The sequence below is a fragment of the Colossoma macropomum genome, unplaced genomic scaffold (genome assembly GCF_904425465.1).
Source record: "Colossoma macropomum unplaced genomic scaffold, Colossoma_macropomum, whole genome shotgun sequence".
In the NCBI taxonomy this organism is placed as follows: Eukaryota; Metazoa; Chordata; class Actinopteri; order Characiformes; family Serrasalmidae; genus Colossoma; species Colossoma macropomum.
In genome coordinates this window covers 1102920-1123259 of record NW_023494784.1, presented here as the reverse complement: position 1 = coordinate 1123259, position 20340 = coordinate 1102920, and the positions used below count along the sequence as shown (strand labels likewise).

General features: G+C 41.9%; 1 protein-coding gene across 1 annotated transcript in view; it reads right to left on the bottom strand.

Moving 5' to 3' along the window:
* The window catches only part of myo10l3 (myosin X, like 3), a 94587-nt gene extending 76027 nt beyond the window's left edge, over nucleotides 1-18560 (bottom strand). The window contains exon 1 of the mRNA XM_036575399.1: nucleotides 18509-18560. Within this exon, the coding sequence (XP_036431292.1) occupies nucleotides 18509-18529 (21 nt within the window). The 5' untranslated portion in view covers nucleotides 18530-18560. The remainder of the gene's footprint in view (nucleotides 1-18508) is intronic.
* Between the last annotated feature and the right edge of the window lie 1780 nt (nucleotides 18561-20340).

Genomic DNA, 20340 nt, shown 5'->3' with positions numbered 1-20340 from the left:
GCTACCTCTCAGCTACCCCTCAGCTACCCCTCAGCTACCTCTCAGCTACCTCTCAGCTACCCCTCAGCTACCCCTCAGCCACCCCTCAGCCACCCCTCAGCCACCCTTCAGCCACCCCTCAGCCACCCCTCAGCCACCCTTCAGCCACCCTTCAGCCACCCCTCAGCCACCTTTCAGCTACCCCTCAGCTACCCCTCAGCCACCCCTCAGCCACCCCTCAGCCACCTCTCAGCTACCTCTCAGCTACCCCTCAGCTACCTTTCAGCTACCCCTCAGCTACCCCTCAGCTACCCCTCAGCTACCTCTCAGCTACCCCTCAGCTACCTCTCAGCTACCCCTCAGCTACCTCTCAGCTACCCCTCAGCTACCCCTCAGCTACCTCTCAGCTACCTCTCAGCTACCCCTCAGCTACCTCTGCTGTCTGATCTGCTCTGTGCCACAGACTACCACTCAAGCACACAGATAAGATTATACTACTTATTACTATGTGTTATACTTCCTATCCCTGATAGTAACAAACAATAATAACAATAATAAGCGTTAAGTAATAAGCAATAAAGGCAGCATAGAGCTTCTTTATATCAGGGGTGTCAAACTCTGGGTCAGCTGTGCTTTTATTCCAGTTTTACTCTGTCCCACTGGACACTGTTTATTCAAAATATGCCAAAACTACAACAGCCAAAAATAGGCACTGAGTATTTAACTACGATTCAAAAACGATATTAAACAAAAACAAATCGTCAAAAATGATCAGCGAGATGTTCGGTAAGAAAGCATTTAGATCCTAGAAGTTTGTGTTTAAAGCACTTCAGTATGAGCTTCTAACAAGTTTAGACAAGAAAACTGTGATTACCACAGATAAAATCTGCTTTTCATACCAGGAAGTTAGTTTATTAAAGATTAATATACACAGAACATCAGCGCAGAGCTGAGTAATGATGAACTGAACTGAACAGAAAACAGTGGCTGCAGACTTTCAGGAGTGTAACAGAGTGATACAGCGAGGCGGAGAGAGTGTAATGGAGTAGAGTGTTTACACTCTCACTGAGAGGACCTGAGTGAAACCCAGACCAGCTCAGCTCCGGATTCTGTATCACCGCGTCATCCTGAGAGCGCTCGGCCTCCGCAGGACACGGGGGCGGGACTAACCTGGGGTGCTGAGAATTTTAAGCAGCAGTGTTTCTACAGGAGCAGCTACAGACGCTCAGGTCCCACAGAGGGGTTATGGGTATGTGTTAGCATTTTAGCATAGCACACAGAGAGAACAGGGGCTGTTCATCAGAGGATGGAGGGTTTGGGCCCCCAGTGATGCCACAGCTGTCCGGGACCAGGAGAGATCATAAAGGTCCTCTCTCTCTCTGGGTGGGTGGGGTGGTCCTCCCTCTCCCCCCATCATTCGCAATGCTGACAGTAATTTTAGTGCACATTTCTGTTTATTTGTGCAGTTTACCGTATTGGAAACACAGAAAACATAAAATATAAAATGTGCTGCAGCTTTTTTACTTTTTTCAGTGTAAAATTCAGCGAATACAGTAACTGTGCTCCAAAACTGTTTCCGCTTTGCTAAACACGGCAAAAATAAATCTGGCAGAAAAATAAGAAAAACAAAAGAGGAGAATAATATAAAACAATATAGTAATGTAATTTGCAACCAAAACACAACCATTATAACAATAATAATAATAATAATAATAATAATAATAACAATAATAACTTCATTTATAGAGCAGTTTACACAGCGCTGGCAGCTCTAAGAGCTTTACAGTCAGCTGATAAAGCTTCACAGTAACCTAATAAAGTTTGGATGTTTTCTGTTATACGTGCTGTTCAGGAGCAGCAGTTTAGGGTGAAAATGAAAGAGTATCAGTTTAAATCAGTGATAACACTGATCAAATTAAAGAGGCAGAATTTTAATTAAAAGCTCATTTAAATGCAGCTCTGTGCTAGTTTTCCAGTTAACCTGCAGTTACCTAACAAACACTCGGCATAATGAGACACGCGCTGACCAGTGAGGAGCCTTCAGACCTTCAGAGAAGCACGAATGATTTCACTGTCATATCTTTCAGGTTCAGTTCATATTTACTGATTAAATCATGCTCGTGTGTGAACTCAGGGTAGTACAGCGTTACTCCTGTTTCAGTGTTAAAATCTCAAAACGTCCAGTAGGAAACTGTCCAATCAGGATTTGTCTCTCTGTATTTAGGTAGATACAGCCTTCTCTGGGCAGCCCACAGTAAGTAGAGTAATAGACAACATTCCACTCTTCATCACTCATTTTCCACTCACAGTCAAATTTACTGACTTATTCTTTCTTCATTTCTTTAGTTATACTTTGTAAATTAGTTTAGTAAATAATTTTAATCAGCACAGCGTCAACAGCACTTTCTGTACAATCATTTTATATCAGGCCTAGTCATTATTTTTCACTGTGTTTATATATATATATATATATATATATATATATATATATATATATATATATATATATATATATATATGTACACACACACACACACACACACACACACACACATATATATCGCTGCTGTCGGAAGAAAACTTTGTTTTTTCAGTTTTTGAAATTATTTCAAAATGCCTGTTACCCTTTACATTGTGTGTAAATTTCACGATGAATGGACCAAAAGAAATGACCCAAAATTACTTGGAAAAAATTCTGGTTCAGTTGACTTACATTAAAAGTAGAGTAGGATTTTCCTTCTCCTGTAAGGAGAAGATACAAGGTTTGGAGATACAAGGTTTTCTTCCGACAACAGCAATATATGATATATACATATATATAATATTTTTGCTACTTTACTTTTTGCTTAATTTTAAAGTTCCTGTTTCCATTTGTGTTGTGTTAGTTTCATAATAATCTGACCAACAGAAATGGCCCAAAAACACTTGGGAAAAACGTCGTTTCATTAACTTTCACTTTCAGTTTGGAATGTTTTCCCTCCTTCATCAGAAGAGACAGACACTTCAAATCAGCCTGAAAACGTTCCTGTTAGAGCAGCTCAGTTTAAACACTGTTAGCTCCACTGAGCTTCTCTCCTCTAACGCTGCTCTACTATCATCATATTATCCTTAAATTCAGTTTTAATTGAATGATTTCTTCTCTTTAACGCTATTGTTTATAAACATGTTTAATCATGTTTTTAATCTCCTACATTTGAATTATCTTTGTATTTTCTCATCTGTAAAGCTCTTTGAATGACTGTGTATGAAAGGTGCTGTATTAATATTAATAAATTTGCCTTCTGCTGTAAAGTTTTCATTTGGAGATGTAGTTTTGTTCCAGCAGCGCCGATATGCAAATGTGTCCATCATAAGTTTCAAGCAAAACATTAAACGTCTTTTAGAAGCTTAAAATGTCTGTATTTAATCTAAAAATGGATAAGAAACGTTCCTGCGGACTGGTGGGGATTAAAGGGTTAATATGAGCCCCCGATGGGGAGCATATGGGGTCCAGGGCGGAGCAGGAGGGGGGCTTATATTATTCAAATCAGACACAGTGAACTCACTACACCAGCCTCTTCACACTGACCTGCCAGCCTGATAACAGCTAACCGCTAACACAGATACCCTTCACACAGACAGCGGCTACGAGGCTAACGCAGCCAACCAATAACTGAAGCTTATATCCTGTTAGCATGGCGCTAACTGCATGGCTACATCATCACACAGCATTCTGCACTGCAGCATGATTGGCCTCATGACTTTACCAGCCACACAGCTGTGGGGATCCCTGAGGACCCTGACTGCTAGCCTAGCCACAGAGCTACAGGCTAATAAATAAAAACAAGCTAGCGTTAGCATAACTCTTACCTTAGCCTTATCAAAGAGACGGTTCAGTAGGAGAAGGACAGTGAAAAGGAGGCAAACTGAGGTGACACATCTCACCAAGCTACCATGCTAATGCTATCGTTACCAAAGTCAAGCTGAAGTTTATTTATACAGCGCTTTTTACAACAACAGGCACAAAGCAGCTTTACAGAAAATCTGGGTCTGAGTCTCCATCAGTGTCGCCAAGACAAGCTCCCTCGGAGCAAGAGGAGGAACCACTGAGAGGAACCAAGACTCAAAACAATGACACGAGCAAAATGAACAGAGAATAAGGTTTTACAGTCAATATTGTGGCGTCGGTGTAGAAGAAGATGCGGGAAACATAATGCGTGTAGGCAAATGCTCTTTTATTTTGAACAGGCTCTCCAACAGACAACATACGAGGAGGGCAGACACTTCTAACCACTAGTTATGCTACAAAGCCCACCCTCCTTGGACCTGGTTTACTCTAAGCAACACAACTACACTAAAAACAGCACAACATCAGCAACAACAAGTGTCCTGTTTAACCGGGAGTGTGGCGCACCCCGAGAGCCATTTTGCAGCAATATACACTACTGAACACAGAGAAAAGGTAAAAAGAAGCAGCCTGTGATTGGACAGAAGTGTTCAGATTAATCAGTGATAACTGATGGCTGTTAGAGGCCGATCAGAGTAACCGACTAATGGCTCATTCGGGATGGAACACATCCATGTTTACACCTCAGTCAGAATAGTCTAGTCCGATTGAGGCCATTCAGAATACAGTTTCTGTCCGATTGATCAAGGTGGGTAATCCTGTAAATAATCTGTTAAATAGAAGAATAATATCCGTGTAAACGCCTGTATCTGATTACATTCCCTATCAGAAAGTTAAAGTCCGTTCTGATCATGTTCGTCGCGTCATAGTGAAAGTTTATACCGTTCAACATGGCGGAGCAGAAACTGCTCTGCAGAGGAGGCGAAGTTTATGCTCTGATCTTTAAAAGACGGCGGTGGGACGGACGTCCAGCTTATGTGTCTCAGAACACGACGACTTCCTCTCGGCCTTCTTTAATAAGGACATGTGAAGGACGTTTTCCTGAGTCTGACATCATTTTAAAGCAATTAAAAACACAAGCGCTGCTCACTGCTGCTCATCTCACTCTGACTGGACTCACGTGACGCTGGTTGTCATGGTAACGTCTACACTAAGCGGTTCTCTACTCATGAGCGTAATTTTGGATCGGATTACTTGTAGTGAGCGTGTGAACAGAAGTTTTCATCAGATTGTTGAGTAGAGTGAGATAAACACCTCAGTCTGAATCTGTAATGGAATGTATTACATGTAAACACAGACACTGAGAAGCAGATCAGTGAGAATCAGTCAGTGTTACAGTGAGAACCAGTCCCTGCAGTTAGAGAACCACAGAGAACCATGAAGGTCAGTGACTGTTAGAGTCTGTAATGATGATCTGTCAGTGTGAATAAGAGCAGAGCTCAGGGTTCAGTGATTCATGTCTGTGGTTTGATGATTGTAAGCTATACTCTGCTCTCATGTCGGTGGCAGACAAATGACGGTAAACCGGATGTTCCATTGTTTTCAGCAGAATCGCAACTGCAAATTCTGCCACTGTGAACAGCAGCGTTCCACAGACCGCAGTGCTGAGCGCCAGAGTTCAGTTTTTCCGGCTTTTGCCATCAAAGGCAGCGGTGAATAAATCAGACGTTGATTTTTTTTGGAAGCCACAGACGCCAAACGTCTCGATGTTGAATTTCAGATGAATTCAGTGTTATACAATATACAACAAAAGAGTGCAGAGCGCCCCCTGCCTGTCTCCACCTGAAATACACACTCTACACTGACAAAGCTCTCCTCTGATAATCAGCCACGATACGATCATCCACAGTAAAATATCATACTGCCCACCTCTAATTTGAACACAGTTAGCCAGCACAAATATACGACTGCTATAAGATATTCAGCTTCATAGCTGTAACATTAGCTTCCTTCAGCGTTCACCAGCTAACAAAACAAAGCATCTGATAACTGACAAAAAACCACTCCAAAGCAGCTGTAGTTTTTCAAAAGCTCCTCCCCCCATCAAGATACATCATCAGAAGGGGTTTTTTAGTCTTTAGATCATAAAATCTCACCCTAGAGACACAGCAGCACCGTAGGAGGAGAGTTAGCAGGTCTACAACAGATGTAGTGGTGGTTTTTGGCCTCACTGCCCCTTTAATTAACCTCTAATAGACTGATTATGTGGTTAATGACACTCAGTTATCTACAAACATGAACTAAAATACATTTCAGGCTTTAAATCTCTGCTACTCCTTTAAGCTGTGTGATGTACTTATGGCACTTACGTATGCAGTTAGCACAGTGCTAACTGGTATACATAAGCTTCCATTACTTCTTAGCTACATTAGCCTCATAGCTCCTGCACTAAACTAAAGAGGTGAACTTCAGACGCTGATCACGCCTCGCTGACTGACTGCAGGCCTGTGTGGGGTGAAGGTTTCACTGAACTATCGCTTTAACTGTCCTCGTCATTCCTCACGGACCGGGTCACACCACTGGAATGCTGCAGGAATCCTGGGAATCTTTTGGAAAAACCCAGCAGGCCTGGCTTTAGTCCAGCTGCTCTTCCGGCTGAGTCACCGCAGGGGTCACCACCTTTACCCACAGTGACCTTTGACCCCTATCTACAGCTACACGGTCACACTTTGACCAACAGTTTAGCTCCAGCCATCCATAACAGTGTGATACAGTAACGAGCACAAGGCTGGACTCACAGCACCGTCACTGAGACGGAGGACAGAGGCTCAGCAGCTGGAGCGCCATTAGAACCTTTAAAGAGCCCAGATCCTGCATTTCACTCATGTTCTACCCATGTTCCCCCTGAGGTCACCTTTAATGTTTGAGTGGTCATAATTCACTTCAACATCATCATTACTCACCTCCATTTATCCCTTACAATCAAACAGGCTGCTTTTCTTACTGCGCCTTTAAGACTATGTAAATGAGCTCTGCTCTGATTCAAAAAGCAGGCTGAACTGAACTGAAACACTCTGTATAGCTTCTGCGTGAATTGGTGGAAACTGCTGTAGACGGAATGGGTGGGGCTAAACTGCTGTAGGCTGAATGGGTGGAGCTAAACTGCTGTAGGCTGAATGGGTGGGGCTAAACTGCTGTAGGCTGAATGGGACATATGCAAATATGTTTTTTGTGACATCACAATCAGCTCGGGCTGTTTGTGCAGTAGTGGTTATGTATGGACTACATACAGGGGGTGAACGTTACGCTGTGAAGGTTTGAATATTTCCATCGTTACTTAAAGAGAGCAGAGGTCAGTTTTGGGCGCTATGGGCTCTTTAAGCTGTTCCTCCTTCAGAGGCGAGCGGTATCTGAGTGGTCACACTGAGGTCAGTCTCTGACGGAGCTGTAATGACGGGGTGGACGCGCCGCTCTGCAGCAGAACCTTCACCATCTGGGCAGGAGCATAATTACACACTGACTTCATTGCCGCGGCCGCAGAGGCACAGGGGATTATGGGTATTACTGTCCTGTGTGACATCATCACAGCATCCTCAGAGCGGAGGTCAGAGCGGAGGAATTAAAGACGAATGAATTAGAGAGAAATCTGCTGCGCAGGTACAGCAGCACTGAACACACATCCCCCTCGCTTTATCGCTGTAACTCCTCACACAGGCCCACCACAGCACACACGCCTGATTTACCTCAATTTAAATATGCGCATATTTAACACTACTGATATATTTAATCTGAATAAAGTTAATTCAGCTAATAAATAATCTGCACATCAGTTTCATTTCTTACAGGTTTAACTCGCCTGTGTTCCCTGAACTTATTTCTGCTTTCATTTCAGTCCTGTTTATTTAGTGTATGTTTACTGTGGTTTTATTATGTTTATATGTTTATTTATATATATATATATATATATATATATATATATATATATATATATATATATATATATATATAATTCTGTAAATGACACCATGTGGTGACTACTGGGTTCCAGTCACTGTTAGCCACATTAGCATGTTTGGTTATTATTACCTGTAGACGTTTATATGAAGAGTTTATTTGCATAAACAGAAATCTCCATTTTAATGAATTTACATAAATCATGTTTTTGTTGCGCATCTCAGGTAACATCAATCAAACTGCAGTGGGTTGTTTTGATTAAGTATAAACAACTCAATGAAATTCAGGTAACTTACAAAATTAAACTTTATTGCTTTTTTAATTTAAATTTAGTTTTTTTGGCTGTTTAATTGATACAAGTTTCTTTTAAATGCAATATTTAAAGGGGAATTTTTTGACATTCAGATGTAAACAGAGAGATTCAGAGTGGTTTGGTGTGAAATGGTTCAGATGTCTTTACAGTGGTGGTGAAAGGAACCAGGGGTCGCCATGACTACAACACAGATATAGACATTTTATTTACTATCCAGAACCACCAGTGAACCTACACGAGTCTTCTGAGTTTATATGGAATGTTGATGATGGAAAATAGTGGAAAATCTGAAATAATCAGTTTTCTTTGGGGACTATTTTGCCTCACAGCGCCCTGCATGTATCCCTCCACCATGAATGGAGTTTAAGTTCTCTAAACTATCATAAAACAGTGTCTCAGTCATCAGGCAGTGAATTCATAACCATTTCATGTAGGAACTTTCTGTGAGGGAGCTTTTAGAGGTGGACGTCTGGTTCCTATCACCACCACTGTGAACAGTTCTGACTCGGTAAGTTTATCTAGAGCGGAGCGTTTCACACCAAACCACTCTGAACCACTCTGTTTACATCTTAACCAGTTAATTACGAAGAAAATTTAGAAACATTGGTGGAGTTCCTCTTTAACATTCTTTCTCAAAAATCAAGCAGGTAAAGATATAAAAACTCAGCACAAACAGCTGTTAATGATCAATATTAATCATCTATAATCTCAGAGCTCTGAAAATCCTCAGGCTGAGTCTCAGACGCCTCACTGCTCCCTATAGAGTCACTATGAGTTATGAAATTTAGTCTTTTCCACCCAAATATTGGTCTTTGTGTATGAATTGTCTCTCATGGCTGAATCCAGAGTGGGTCTCTGTGAGACTCTGAAGACTCTGAGCTCTGTTTAGATCAGTAGCCGTTAGTTTAAGACCTGCCTGCTGCTCTTTGTAGGAGAAGGAGTCGTTTGAGACTCTGCCTCAAACAGTCGGCGGCAGTGCTGCATCACCTGACCCCAATACTGCGCGCTGATTGGCTGAACAGAGTTATCGGTTTCAGCTGGAGAACAGCGCTGGCGTTAGAGGTTTATTATTATAATATACATGATGACTGAAGAGTGTTTAGCCCCGCCCACAGCCTCCCTGAGCTTCTGCTTTAATACTGAATCAGCTCAGATGCGAGTGTGTGTGTGTGTGTGTGTGAGTGAGGAAGGATGGGATGGGTGTAACTGACTCACCCCCCCCCCTCAGTGTGAGTGATTCAGTGAAGATGAGTTTATGTTGGCTTTCAGGATTGACCTCACTGACTCCTCACTGACTCCACACCGACTCCACACCTCGCTCAGCTCAGCTCAGACACTTTAAACATGCCCTCACCTCACACCAACACCGACATCATCACAGATTACTGCACAAAGGTATAAAATACACTATAAAGGACACAGAGTGATTAAAGAGCCCGTAGCCTACGTTCTCTTATGGTTTATTTCTTCACTGAACTGGCTGTTTTCGTTACTGTGCCTTTAATATGTAAATGAGCTCTGTTCTGATTGGTTGTCCTGTACCGTGTGTCATTCAAAAAGCAGTCCGGACTGGACCCCTTTTAACTTCATGGGTCTAGCTAAACTGCTGTAGTCTGAATGGGTGGGGCTAAACTGTTGTAGGCTGAATGGGCGGGGCTAAACTGCTGTAGGTATATGTAAATGACATCACAAAAACAATCCATTTTAAAACGAGCTGCAGTTTAGTTTCCGTGGACTGTCTGTACTGGAGTGTGAACAGAAAGTGTAACAGTGTTTCTGTACCAGATCAAAGTCTCAGTTTCTGTTTCAGGTCTAGTTCTAAAGGATACGAGCCCTTTAACGCTTACAGTGATTTGAGTTACACAGTGATGACTGATTAAAGCGCCTGTCCCGTACAGTGAGTCTGTGCTTGTGGGTGAGTCAGTGCAGGGATTTTCCTGTTAGCCTAGCGCGCTCTTCCTCTCCCTCACCGTCTCACAGGTGCAGTGGGGCAGGAAACAGGAAGTGAGGAAATGGGACTCAGACGCCCTGTAAAGCTCCACACAGTGTGAGGAAAGAGCGTCTCGTCTGTATGAGAGTCATAAAGAAACAAAACTGTAAGTAGTAATTAAGGGGGCCAAGCACCCAACAGCAAGTCATACCCGCTGACTGAGCAGGCCTGAGGCAGCATGGAAAACCACTACAGCGTTACTCACCCTCACATATTCATCAAAAACTCAAATCCTCACCGAACCCTCTAATCCACAGCTGAAAAGTCCCCATTTCTGCCCTTTAATCACATCTCCTTTAAGGGCCTGTATCATGGAAAATCTTACTCACCTCCCTTTAGGTGATAAATCTGATGTAGTACGTAAACACTGTTAAAGTTTCAAAATGTGCCGCTCAGTCATACAGTCCATACACAGACACTAAACAGCCCATTTTGAATGCAGTTTTGTGATGTCACAAAACTGATTTACATATATTTAGAGTTTTTCCTGGTTTAAAATGAGGCAGAGGTGTTACCATCCTCATCATGCGTACACGTGTATGTGCACTGAGCCTTCAACATTTCACAAGCCATGTATTTTAGATGTTCTAATAATTACATAATAAAGTAATTATATAATAACGGCACTGCATTAAAAACAGACATGATTCTGTAGTGGAAATCACTGCATGGGCTCAGAAACACTTCTGAAAAACACTGTCTGTGAACACAGTTCATCACTGCATCCACAAATGCATGTTAAAACACAAAGAAGAAACCATAAATAAACAGGATCCAGAAACGCTGCCGCCTTCTCTGGGCCTGAGCTCATTTAAGATGGACGGAGGGGAAGTGGAAAAGTGAATCAAAGTTTAAATTTTTTTTTGGGAAATCATGGACACGGCATCCTGCGGGCTAAAGAGGAGAGGGACTCAGTGTTCATAGTTCTATATAGAACCACTGTCTTTACTAAAGAACTAGTGAAGAACTTTTTTAAGAGTGTATAATATTTAAGTGTGGATTGTGTTACAGATTTAGAAGTAAGACTTTATATAAATAATAATGAAAAAATCTGATATCAGTATTGGTGAAGAATTCCCACTTCTGCTCATCACTATTATTATTATTATTATAAATCAGCCTTAACGTGAGTAATGTGAGTACAGTGAGTGTGCAGCGGGGGGCAGGGCGGGGGGGGGTGGTAATCAGGCCGTTCGGGTTAGTGCTGTATCTAACAGGATTAATGTGGTCTCCTGGCTCGGGGGCTTGTTTCTGTAATCATGTGACCCGACTGTAACCCAGACTGTGATCAGGACTGAACCGCACGTGTTCCACCTCCATCACAGCCTGCAGCAGAACAGATTAACACTCAGTACAGTCACAATACCCCACTAACTATCTAGAGCCAGTTATTCATTCAGCCTAATGAGAAACTGTAGAACAGACTCAGTTTATATCACAATACCTACATTTAGAGTCAGTTATTCATTCAGCCTAATGAGAAACTGTAGAACAGACTCAGTTTATACCACAATACCTACATTTAGAGTCGGTTATTCATTCAGCCTAATGAGAAACTGTAGAACAGACTCAGTTTATATCACAATACCTACATTTAGAGTCAGTTATTCATTCAGCCTAATGAGAAACTGTAGAACAGACTCAGTTTATACCACAATACCTACATTTAGAGTCGGTTATTCATTCAGCCTAATGAGAAACTGTAGAACAGACTCAGTTTATATCACAATACCTACATTTAGAGTCAGTTATTCATTCAGCCTAATGAGAAACTGTAGAACTGACTCAGTTTATACCACAATACCTACATTTAGAGTCGGTTATTCATTCAGCCTAATGAGAAACTGTAGAACAGACTCAGTTTATATCACAATCTATATAAACTGTGTCTTTAAGTTCTGAACTGAAGTAACTCCTCAGTGCTGGAGAACAGATTAGCGTTAGCCTCTTGCTAATGCTGTGTTCAGGAATGCTCTCCAGAACGGTTCAAACGTCTATAAAAAGCCTGCGGCACGATCATATAGATCATATAACTCATATAACTCATATAGATCATAAATAACCCAGACACAGAGTGATGACTCCACAGACACTAAACCAACTGCTCTTCATCCTCCGGGCCCAGAGGCCTGGGGTCAAAGGTCAGGGTCAGGGGAGTGTGTGGAGAGGAATGTGGAGCCGGAGGAGGAATCTCTGTTATGGAGCGTTTTCAGAGCAGGAGGGAGTGTTTTCTTACAGTGAGTGACAGGTGCTGATCTCAGAGCAGCCGGAACGACTCCTCACTGCTCTATTTATACAGTGCGGTTATCCTGAACGTCGGCGCTGCAGCCTCGCCGTCTCCATCACTGCACCCGTTTACACTGAGCGCACCAGCGAAGGTGCGTCTGTCTGTACAGCAGGGCTAATACAGCGTTTACAGTGGCATTGGTTTTATTTTTATATAGGGTTTCATTTTAGTTTCAGTTAGTCATAACAGTGATCAACAGATTTAGTTTTGTTTTTGTTTTCTGAAAAGTTTTAGTTTAGTTTTTACTTAGTTTCAGTTTTAGTTGTCAGCATTACGATAAACGCTGTGATATCAGGTGTTTAACCAGAGCAGAATAAGATTAACACAACTGTAGATGATGAAATGATTTAATCCAATACGCTGCTATAAAATTCAGTACAGTATGATATCTAGTATTACTGCATGCCTCGTTAGCGGAGGGCGTGTTTGGGCTGGTGGCTGCATCTTAACTCTAAGCTAACATAGTAACCTGTGATAAGTGTTTTATTTTATGGCTAGTTAGCTCAGAGCTAACACAGTAGCTTGTGGCTAATATGTTAACTCTCAGCACAAATATTAGCTTGTGGCTACTGCTTTAGCTCTGGCCTAACATGTTAGCTTGTGGCTAATGTGTTAGCCCTGAGGTAACATATTAGCTTGTGGCTCATGCTTTAGCTCTGAGCTAACATCAGAGCCAATTTCTGAGGAGCCTGGCCACTTCCTGTTTCCCCGTTATATCAAAGACAGGACTGCACAGCTGCCAGAGGGCGCCAGCAAGTGAGTCCTCAATGAATGGAGTAAATGGAGCTCAACGGCTAAAAACAAAGTTAAAATAGTTTCTAATCACAGAACTTTCCTTTAATTTTAGACAGTAGAAGTATGGATTTCACTAAAAAAGCAAAGAAATCTCACCTGTATGTTTCCTTTTTCTACAGTAAACGGGTTTTGCTACTGAGTGCTGATTGGTTAGCATTACTGCTACTGAGTGCTGATTGGTTAGCATTACTGCTACTGAGTGCTGATTGGTTGGTGAGCAGAGCAGCTCATTGGCTGTTCGTGGTCACTGACGTCATGAACGTACATGAGGCGCCGTTTTAAACTCCTATAACTCGAGTTTAAAAGCTCTTAAAATATAACAGCAGTGTTAAAATGTTTTATGCTGTTCTATGTTCAGGTAATGATTGAATTATTTTACATTAAAAAAGTTTCAGCATTTATAAACTAAATTGCTAAAATGCTCCATATCAACCCATTCATTTTGGACTAACTCGGGAGCGCCCTCTAGCGTCTGAGAAACACGGAAGACATTACGGAGTGGAAATTCTCCTCTCTACAAGTTCTCTGCTAACGTACTAGCTTATGGTTAGTGTGTTAGCTTGTGGCTAACGCTGTAGCTCTGTCTATGTATCTGTCTGTCTGTCTATTTATTACTCTGCATAATCGTTTATCATTCAGTGCTGTGTTGTGCATCAATAAAGAATGATCACATCAATACATTTGTTAATTTTCCCGATTATAATTATTACAGTATTACGTCACACAATGTGATTTAATATATTAGACAAGATGAAAAAGTTCTTCTACTTTAACGTCTTCAGCGGAGCAGTGATGCCAACCTCACTGAGATCTGGAATGAGATACTATTTCCCCACACACTGCATGATAAACTGCACTGGGTGCTGCAGTGTGGGTTCCTGAACTCTACAGTCAGTGAACACACTTCAGGGTTCCTCTGAGTCCAGAACCACTGTGTTCTCCTCCTGTGCAGCTCTGCATGTAATTAATGGGGCTACATGCAGAGATACTGTTCAATTATTCACAGAAAATCCACTGCATTAATAATTCAATAAATTATCCATGGAACTAATAACGCTTACAGCACCGTTCAGCTAAAGAAATTCCACACGCCACACAAACACCTCCAGCTACACAAACAGCCCAGCTCACAACCCAGCTGACCTACTAAAGTCACAGCCTGGCCAGAACTCTCATTTGACCCACTTAGCCCAAATGTGGTTGACCAGCCAAGACGTGTTCAGTGTCTGAAGTCTGCTTATTTAGTTTTAGCACAGGAGCTACAAGGCTAATGTAGCTAACAGGCAATTGAAGCTTATATACACCAATTAGCATGATGCTAACTGCATCCCCAAATCATCACATGCTCACCTCAAACCGTGTGGTGCTCTTAATGTCCCAGTGAACACAGTGTAAACGGTAAAAATGTGTGTTTATGAAAACTGTGTTTATGTTAAACATCCAGCAAAGTTTGAGTTAAAAACATGAGATAGAAACATAATAAAACAAAAGCAAACAGACAGCTGAGCTACTGTGATAACTCAGTTATTATGCATGCTAGGCTATCTTCCACTCTGTACTTAGCTTTCGCTTGGTGGTTAGCTTTCACTCTGTCATTAGCTTTCACTTGGTGGTTAGCATTCACTCTGTCATTAGCTTTCGCTTGGTGGTTAGCTTTCACTCTGTCATTAGCTTTCGCTTGGTGGTTAGCATTCACTCTGTCATTAGCTTTTGCTTGGTGGTTAGCTTTCACGCTGTCATTAGCTTTCGCTTGGCGGTTAGCATTCACGCTGTCATTAGCTTTCGCTTGGCGGTTAGCTTTCACTCTGTCATTAGCTTTCGCTTGGCGGTTAGCATTCACTCTGTCATTAGCTTTCGCTTGGTGGTTAGCATTCACTCTGTCATTAGCTTTCACTTGGTGGTTAGCATTCACTCTGTCATTAGCTTTCGCTTGGTGGTTAGCATTCACTCTGTCATTAGCTTTCACTTGGTGGTTAGCATTCACTCTGTCATTAGCTTTCGCTTGGTGGTTAGCTTTCACTCTGTACTTAGCTTTCGCTTGTTGGTTAGTTTTCACTCTGTCATTAGCTTTCGCTTGGTGGTTAGCATTCACTCTGTCATTAGCTTTCGCTTGGTGGTTAGCATTCACTCTGTCATTAGCTTTCGCTTGGTGGTTAGCTTTCACTCTGTACTTAGCTTTCGCTTAGTGGTTAGTTTTCACTCTGTCATTAGCTTTTGTTTGGTGGTTAGCATTCACTCTGTACTTAGCTTTCACTTGGTGGTTAGTTTTCGCTTGGCGGTTAGCTTCCACTCTGTACTTAGCTTTCACTTGGTGGTTAGTTTTCGCTTGGTGGTTAGCTTTCACTCTGTCATTAGCTTTCGCTTGGTGGTTAGCATTCACTCTGTCATTAGCTTTCGCTTGGTGGTTAGCTTTCACTCTGTCATTAGCTTTCGCTTGGCGGTTAGCATTCACTCTGTCATTAGCTTTCGCTTGGTGGTTAGCTTTCACTCTGTCATTAGCTTTCGCTTGGTGGTTAGCATTCACTCTGTCATTAGCTTTCGCTTGGTGGTTAGTTTTCACTCTGTCATTAGCTTTCGCTTGGTGGTTAGCATTCACTCTGTCATTAGCTTTCGCTTGGTGGTTAGCTTTCACTCTGTACTTAGCTTTCGCTTGGTGGTTAGTTTTCACTGTCATTAGCTTTCACTTGGTGGTTAGCATTCACTCTGTCATTAGCTTTCACTTGGTGGTTAGCATTCACTCTGTCATTAGCTTTTGCTTGGTGGTTAGCTTTCACTCTGTACTTAGCTTTCGCTTAGTGGTTAGTTTTCACTCTGTCATTAGCTTTTGTTTGGTGGTTAGCATTCACTCTGTACTTAGCTTTCACTTGGTGGTTAGCTTTCACTCTGTTATTAGCTTTCGCTTGGTGGTTAGCATTCACTCTGTCATTAGCTTTTGCTTGGTGGTTAGCTTTCACTCTGTACTTAGCTTTCGCTTGTCGGATAGCTTTCACTTAGTGGTTGGCTTTTGCTTGGTGGTTAGCTTTTGCTTGGTAGTTAGCTTCAGACAGACCTAACACAGTTTAGTTAAAGCTGTGTGGGCAGGGCAAACCACATTAGCCTTGTGATTGTTGAGGATACTGCTTACATATGCACTTAGTGAGATCAGGACGGCCCAGTTTACATCAAAAGAGGAGAGTTTTGGTCAAATGCATAGGTCACTGATTGAACACTGGGAAGTTACTCACAGGAAATACTGTGTATTTGTATGTTGTGGTCCAAAAGCAAGATTAACCTACTTACCAATAAAACAGGGATTTAGATTCTGAGGGGTTTTCAGTAAATCTCTAACAGACCTGATTAAGTGGTTTCACACACTGTTATCTACAAACATGGACCAGAGCACATTAGCCTAGTTAAACACAGTATTAGCATCTGGAAGCCTGAGTTTGTGTATAGTGTAATACAGAGTCAGAACCCACACAATCAAGACTATCAGAGATACTGAACACCAGCTTTGAGGTGAGCGTGTGATGATTAAGCCATGCAGTTAGCACCATGCTAATTGGTGGGGGAGCTCCAGTGCTGAAACTAACCAGGCAAATTTGAGAAATCAAACTGGGGGATTTGACTTTTGGGTGAACTAATGCTTTAAAAGCCATAAGGAACTAACAGAAAAGGAATCTGTATATCCCAGGAGTCTCTGCTCCAGCCGGTCAGCACTGGGGTTAGTGTGCTTGCAGTCTTAACAGCAGTTTCATACGCACCATGACTGGACAACTGAGTAGCCCAAACTGACCATTAGATCTCAGACTCAGCATCTGAATCACTGAATATATTTATTTATATACACAGTTCTCAGAATACACAGCGGGCTTCACTGACCACTCCCACTGTGGAGTTTCCCATGAGCTACTGCACCTCAGGCCTTCATACACTTCATTCATTTTCAGTATAAATATAACAAATCAAATCACCTTTATTGTCACATCATATTTACACAGGTGCGAAGGTGAGTGAAAATCTAAGGTGTGTAGCCCCCCTGTAGTACTCAATTATGCAAAAATATATAAGAAAGAAAGAAATATATATATATATATATATATACATACACTGATCAGGCATAACATTCTGACCACCTCCTTGTTTCTACGCTCATTGTCCATTTTATCAGCTCCACTTACTATATAGGTTCACTTTGTAGTTCTACAGTTACAGACTGTAGTCCATCTGTTTCTCTGATACTTTGTTAGCCCCCTTTTACCCTGTTCTTCAGTGGTCAGGACCCCCATGGACCCTCACAGAGCAGGTACTATTTGGGTGGTGGATCATTCTCAGCACTGCAGTAACACTGATGTGGTGGTGGTGTGTTAGTGTGTGTTGTGCTGAGTGGATCAGACACAGCAGTGCTGCTGGAGTTTTTAAACACCTCAGTGTCGCTGCTGGACTGAGAATAGTCCACCAACCAAAAATATCCAGCCAACAGCGTCCTGTGGGCAGCGTCCTGTGACCACTGATGAAGGACTAGAGGATGACCAACACAAACTGTGCAGCAGCAGATGAGCTATCGTCTCTGACTTTACATCTGCAAGGTGGACTGACAAGGTAGGAGTGTCTAATAGAGTGGACAGTGAGTGGACACAGTGTTTAAAAACTCCAGCAGCACTGCTGTGTCTGATCCACTAACACACATATATATATATATATATATATATAGACACACAATATACACATTAATATACACCACTGTCGCACTATTTCCAATGTACAGTTATGCACAGTAATATAGTTATGAAATAAAAAGCTATGATATATTCAGTTTTACACATTTCCATGAAAGAGAGAGGGAGACAGAGAGAGAGAGAGAGAGACAGAAAGAGACAGAGAGAGAGAGACAGAGAGAGAGAAAGGAGAGAGAGAGACAGAGCGAGACGAAGAGAGAGAGGGAGACAGAGAGAGAGAGAGACAGAGAGAGACAGACAGAGAGAGAGACAGAGAGAGAGAGACAGAGAGAGAGAAAGAAGGAGACAGAGAGAGAGAGACAGAGAGAGAGACAGAAGGAGACAGAGAGACGCGCTCTTCCATGATCCAGAGGAATAAACGCGAGGCTGAAGTTGGTTTCCTGTCCTCGAGCGTCCTGTTCTAATTCTCCGGTCCACCTTAAATGGTGCAGCGGTTCCATTATAACGCCTGAGGCGCCCGACTGTAACTGCTGCGCCATTTAAGGTGGACCGGAGAAACTCGAACAGGACGCTGAGTTCAGCTTCTCCTTCTTACACTCACATTTCACTCCTCTCTCCACCTCTCTCTCTCTCTCTCTCCCTGTGTTTAATCCCTCTCTCTCTCTCTCCTCTAATGTCTGTTACTCTTGAATAAAGTCGTTTTTACCTCCTCCAGCTCGAGCTCCATCTGTAGCTCCTCTCGCTCCTCGCGCTGACTGTCTGACCGGCTCGCGCTTTGTGCTGCCTAAGGGGAGTGGCCTGGTTCGGGGACCACACCCGCGGACACGCCCCCTAAATGACGCCATAGGCCAGGGTGTTCCCCCGGTTTACAAAGGACCTGTTTGGGTTTGTTATTAATACTAAAACACAGGAAATCCAACCTGCTGTAACTGTTAATTAAACACTGTGGCATTAAGAAACAGCGGAGCATTAAATATGATGAAGCATCAAACATACTGTACTACCAACACAGTGTAACACTAACTACAGCTTAGCATCAAATCCAATCTAACATTTACCATACTGTACATCAAAGATAATGAAACATCAAATCCAATCTAACATTTACCATAATGTACATCAAAGATAATAAAACATCAAATACAATCTAACATTTACCATAATACATCAAAGATAATAAAACATCAAATCCAATCTAACATTTACCATAATGTACATCAAAGATAATAAAACATCAAATACAATCTAACATTTACCATAATGTACATCAAAGATAATAAAACATCAAATACAATCTAACATTTACCATAATACATCAAAGATAATAAAACATCAAATCCAATCTAACATTTACCATACTGTACATTAAAGATAATAAAACATCAAATCCAATCTAACATTTACCATAATGTACATCAAAGATAATAAAACATCAAATACAATCTAACATTTACCATAATGTACATCAAAGATAATAAAACATCAAATCCAATCTAACATTTACCATAATGTACATCAAAGATAATAAAACATCAAATCCAATCTAACATTTACCATAATGTACATCAAAGATAATAAAACATCAAATACAATGTAACATCAAACTGAATGTAGCAGGACTGGCTGTAATACTTCATTAAACATAATGTACAGTTTAATGTGGTATTAAATATAATATTAAACACAGAACAGCCTGTTTGATCTTCATCATCATCATTATAATCATCATCACCATCATCTCCATCATCCTCCTCCTCCTCATCATAATCATCATCATCATCATCATCATCATCCTATGTGAGTGTTTGTGTGTGTGTGTGTATGTTTGTGTGTGTGTGCGCGTGTGTGTGAGTGTGTGTGCGCGTGTGTGTGAGTGTGTGTGTCAGTGTGTGTGTGTGTATGTTTGTGTGTGTGTGCGCGTGTGTGTGAGTGTGTGTGCGCGTGTGTGTTTGTGTGAGTGTGAGTGTGCATATGTGTGTGTGAGTGTGTGTGTGCGCGTGTGTGTGTGTGTTCTGTCAGCGGTCCGCGATGAGTGACACACTCACAGTGTCGGATTTATTAAACACAGAACTGGTTGAAACGCTGACTCCATGATTAACCCGGATCTTGGAATTTTCCATCTCGGAATCTCTTACTTCCCACCTAAAAGACTTCCTGCAGCTTCAGCTGTTTGAGGTCGGAAAAAATGGGAGCTCACACTGAGCTGAGGCTCGTCTGCCTGCTGTGTGTACAAAAACCTCTTAAAGGCATTTTTACAGTGGGTTAAAGACTGTTTGGTCTGTTTGGTCTGTTCAGTCTGTTCAATCTGTTTGGTCTGTTCAGTCTGTTCGATCTGTTTGGTCTGTTTGGTCTGTTCAGTCAGTTCGGTCTGTACGGTCTGTTCAGTCTGTACGGTCTGTTTGGTCTGTTCAGTCGGTTCGGTCTGTACGGTCTGTTCAGTCTGTTCGATCTGTTTGGTCTGTTCAGTCTGTTCGATCTGTTTGGTCTGTTCAGTCTGTTTGGTCTGTTTGGTCTGTTTGATCTGTTCAGTCTGTTCAG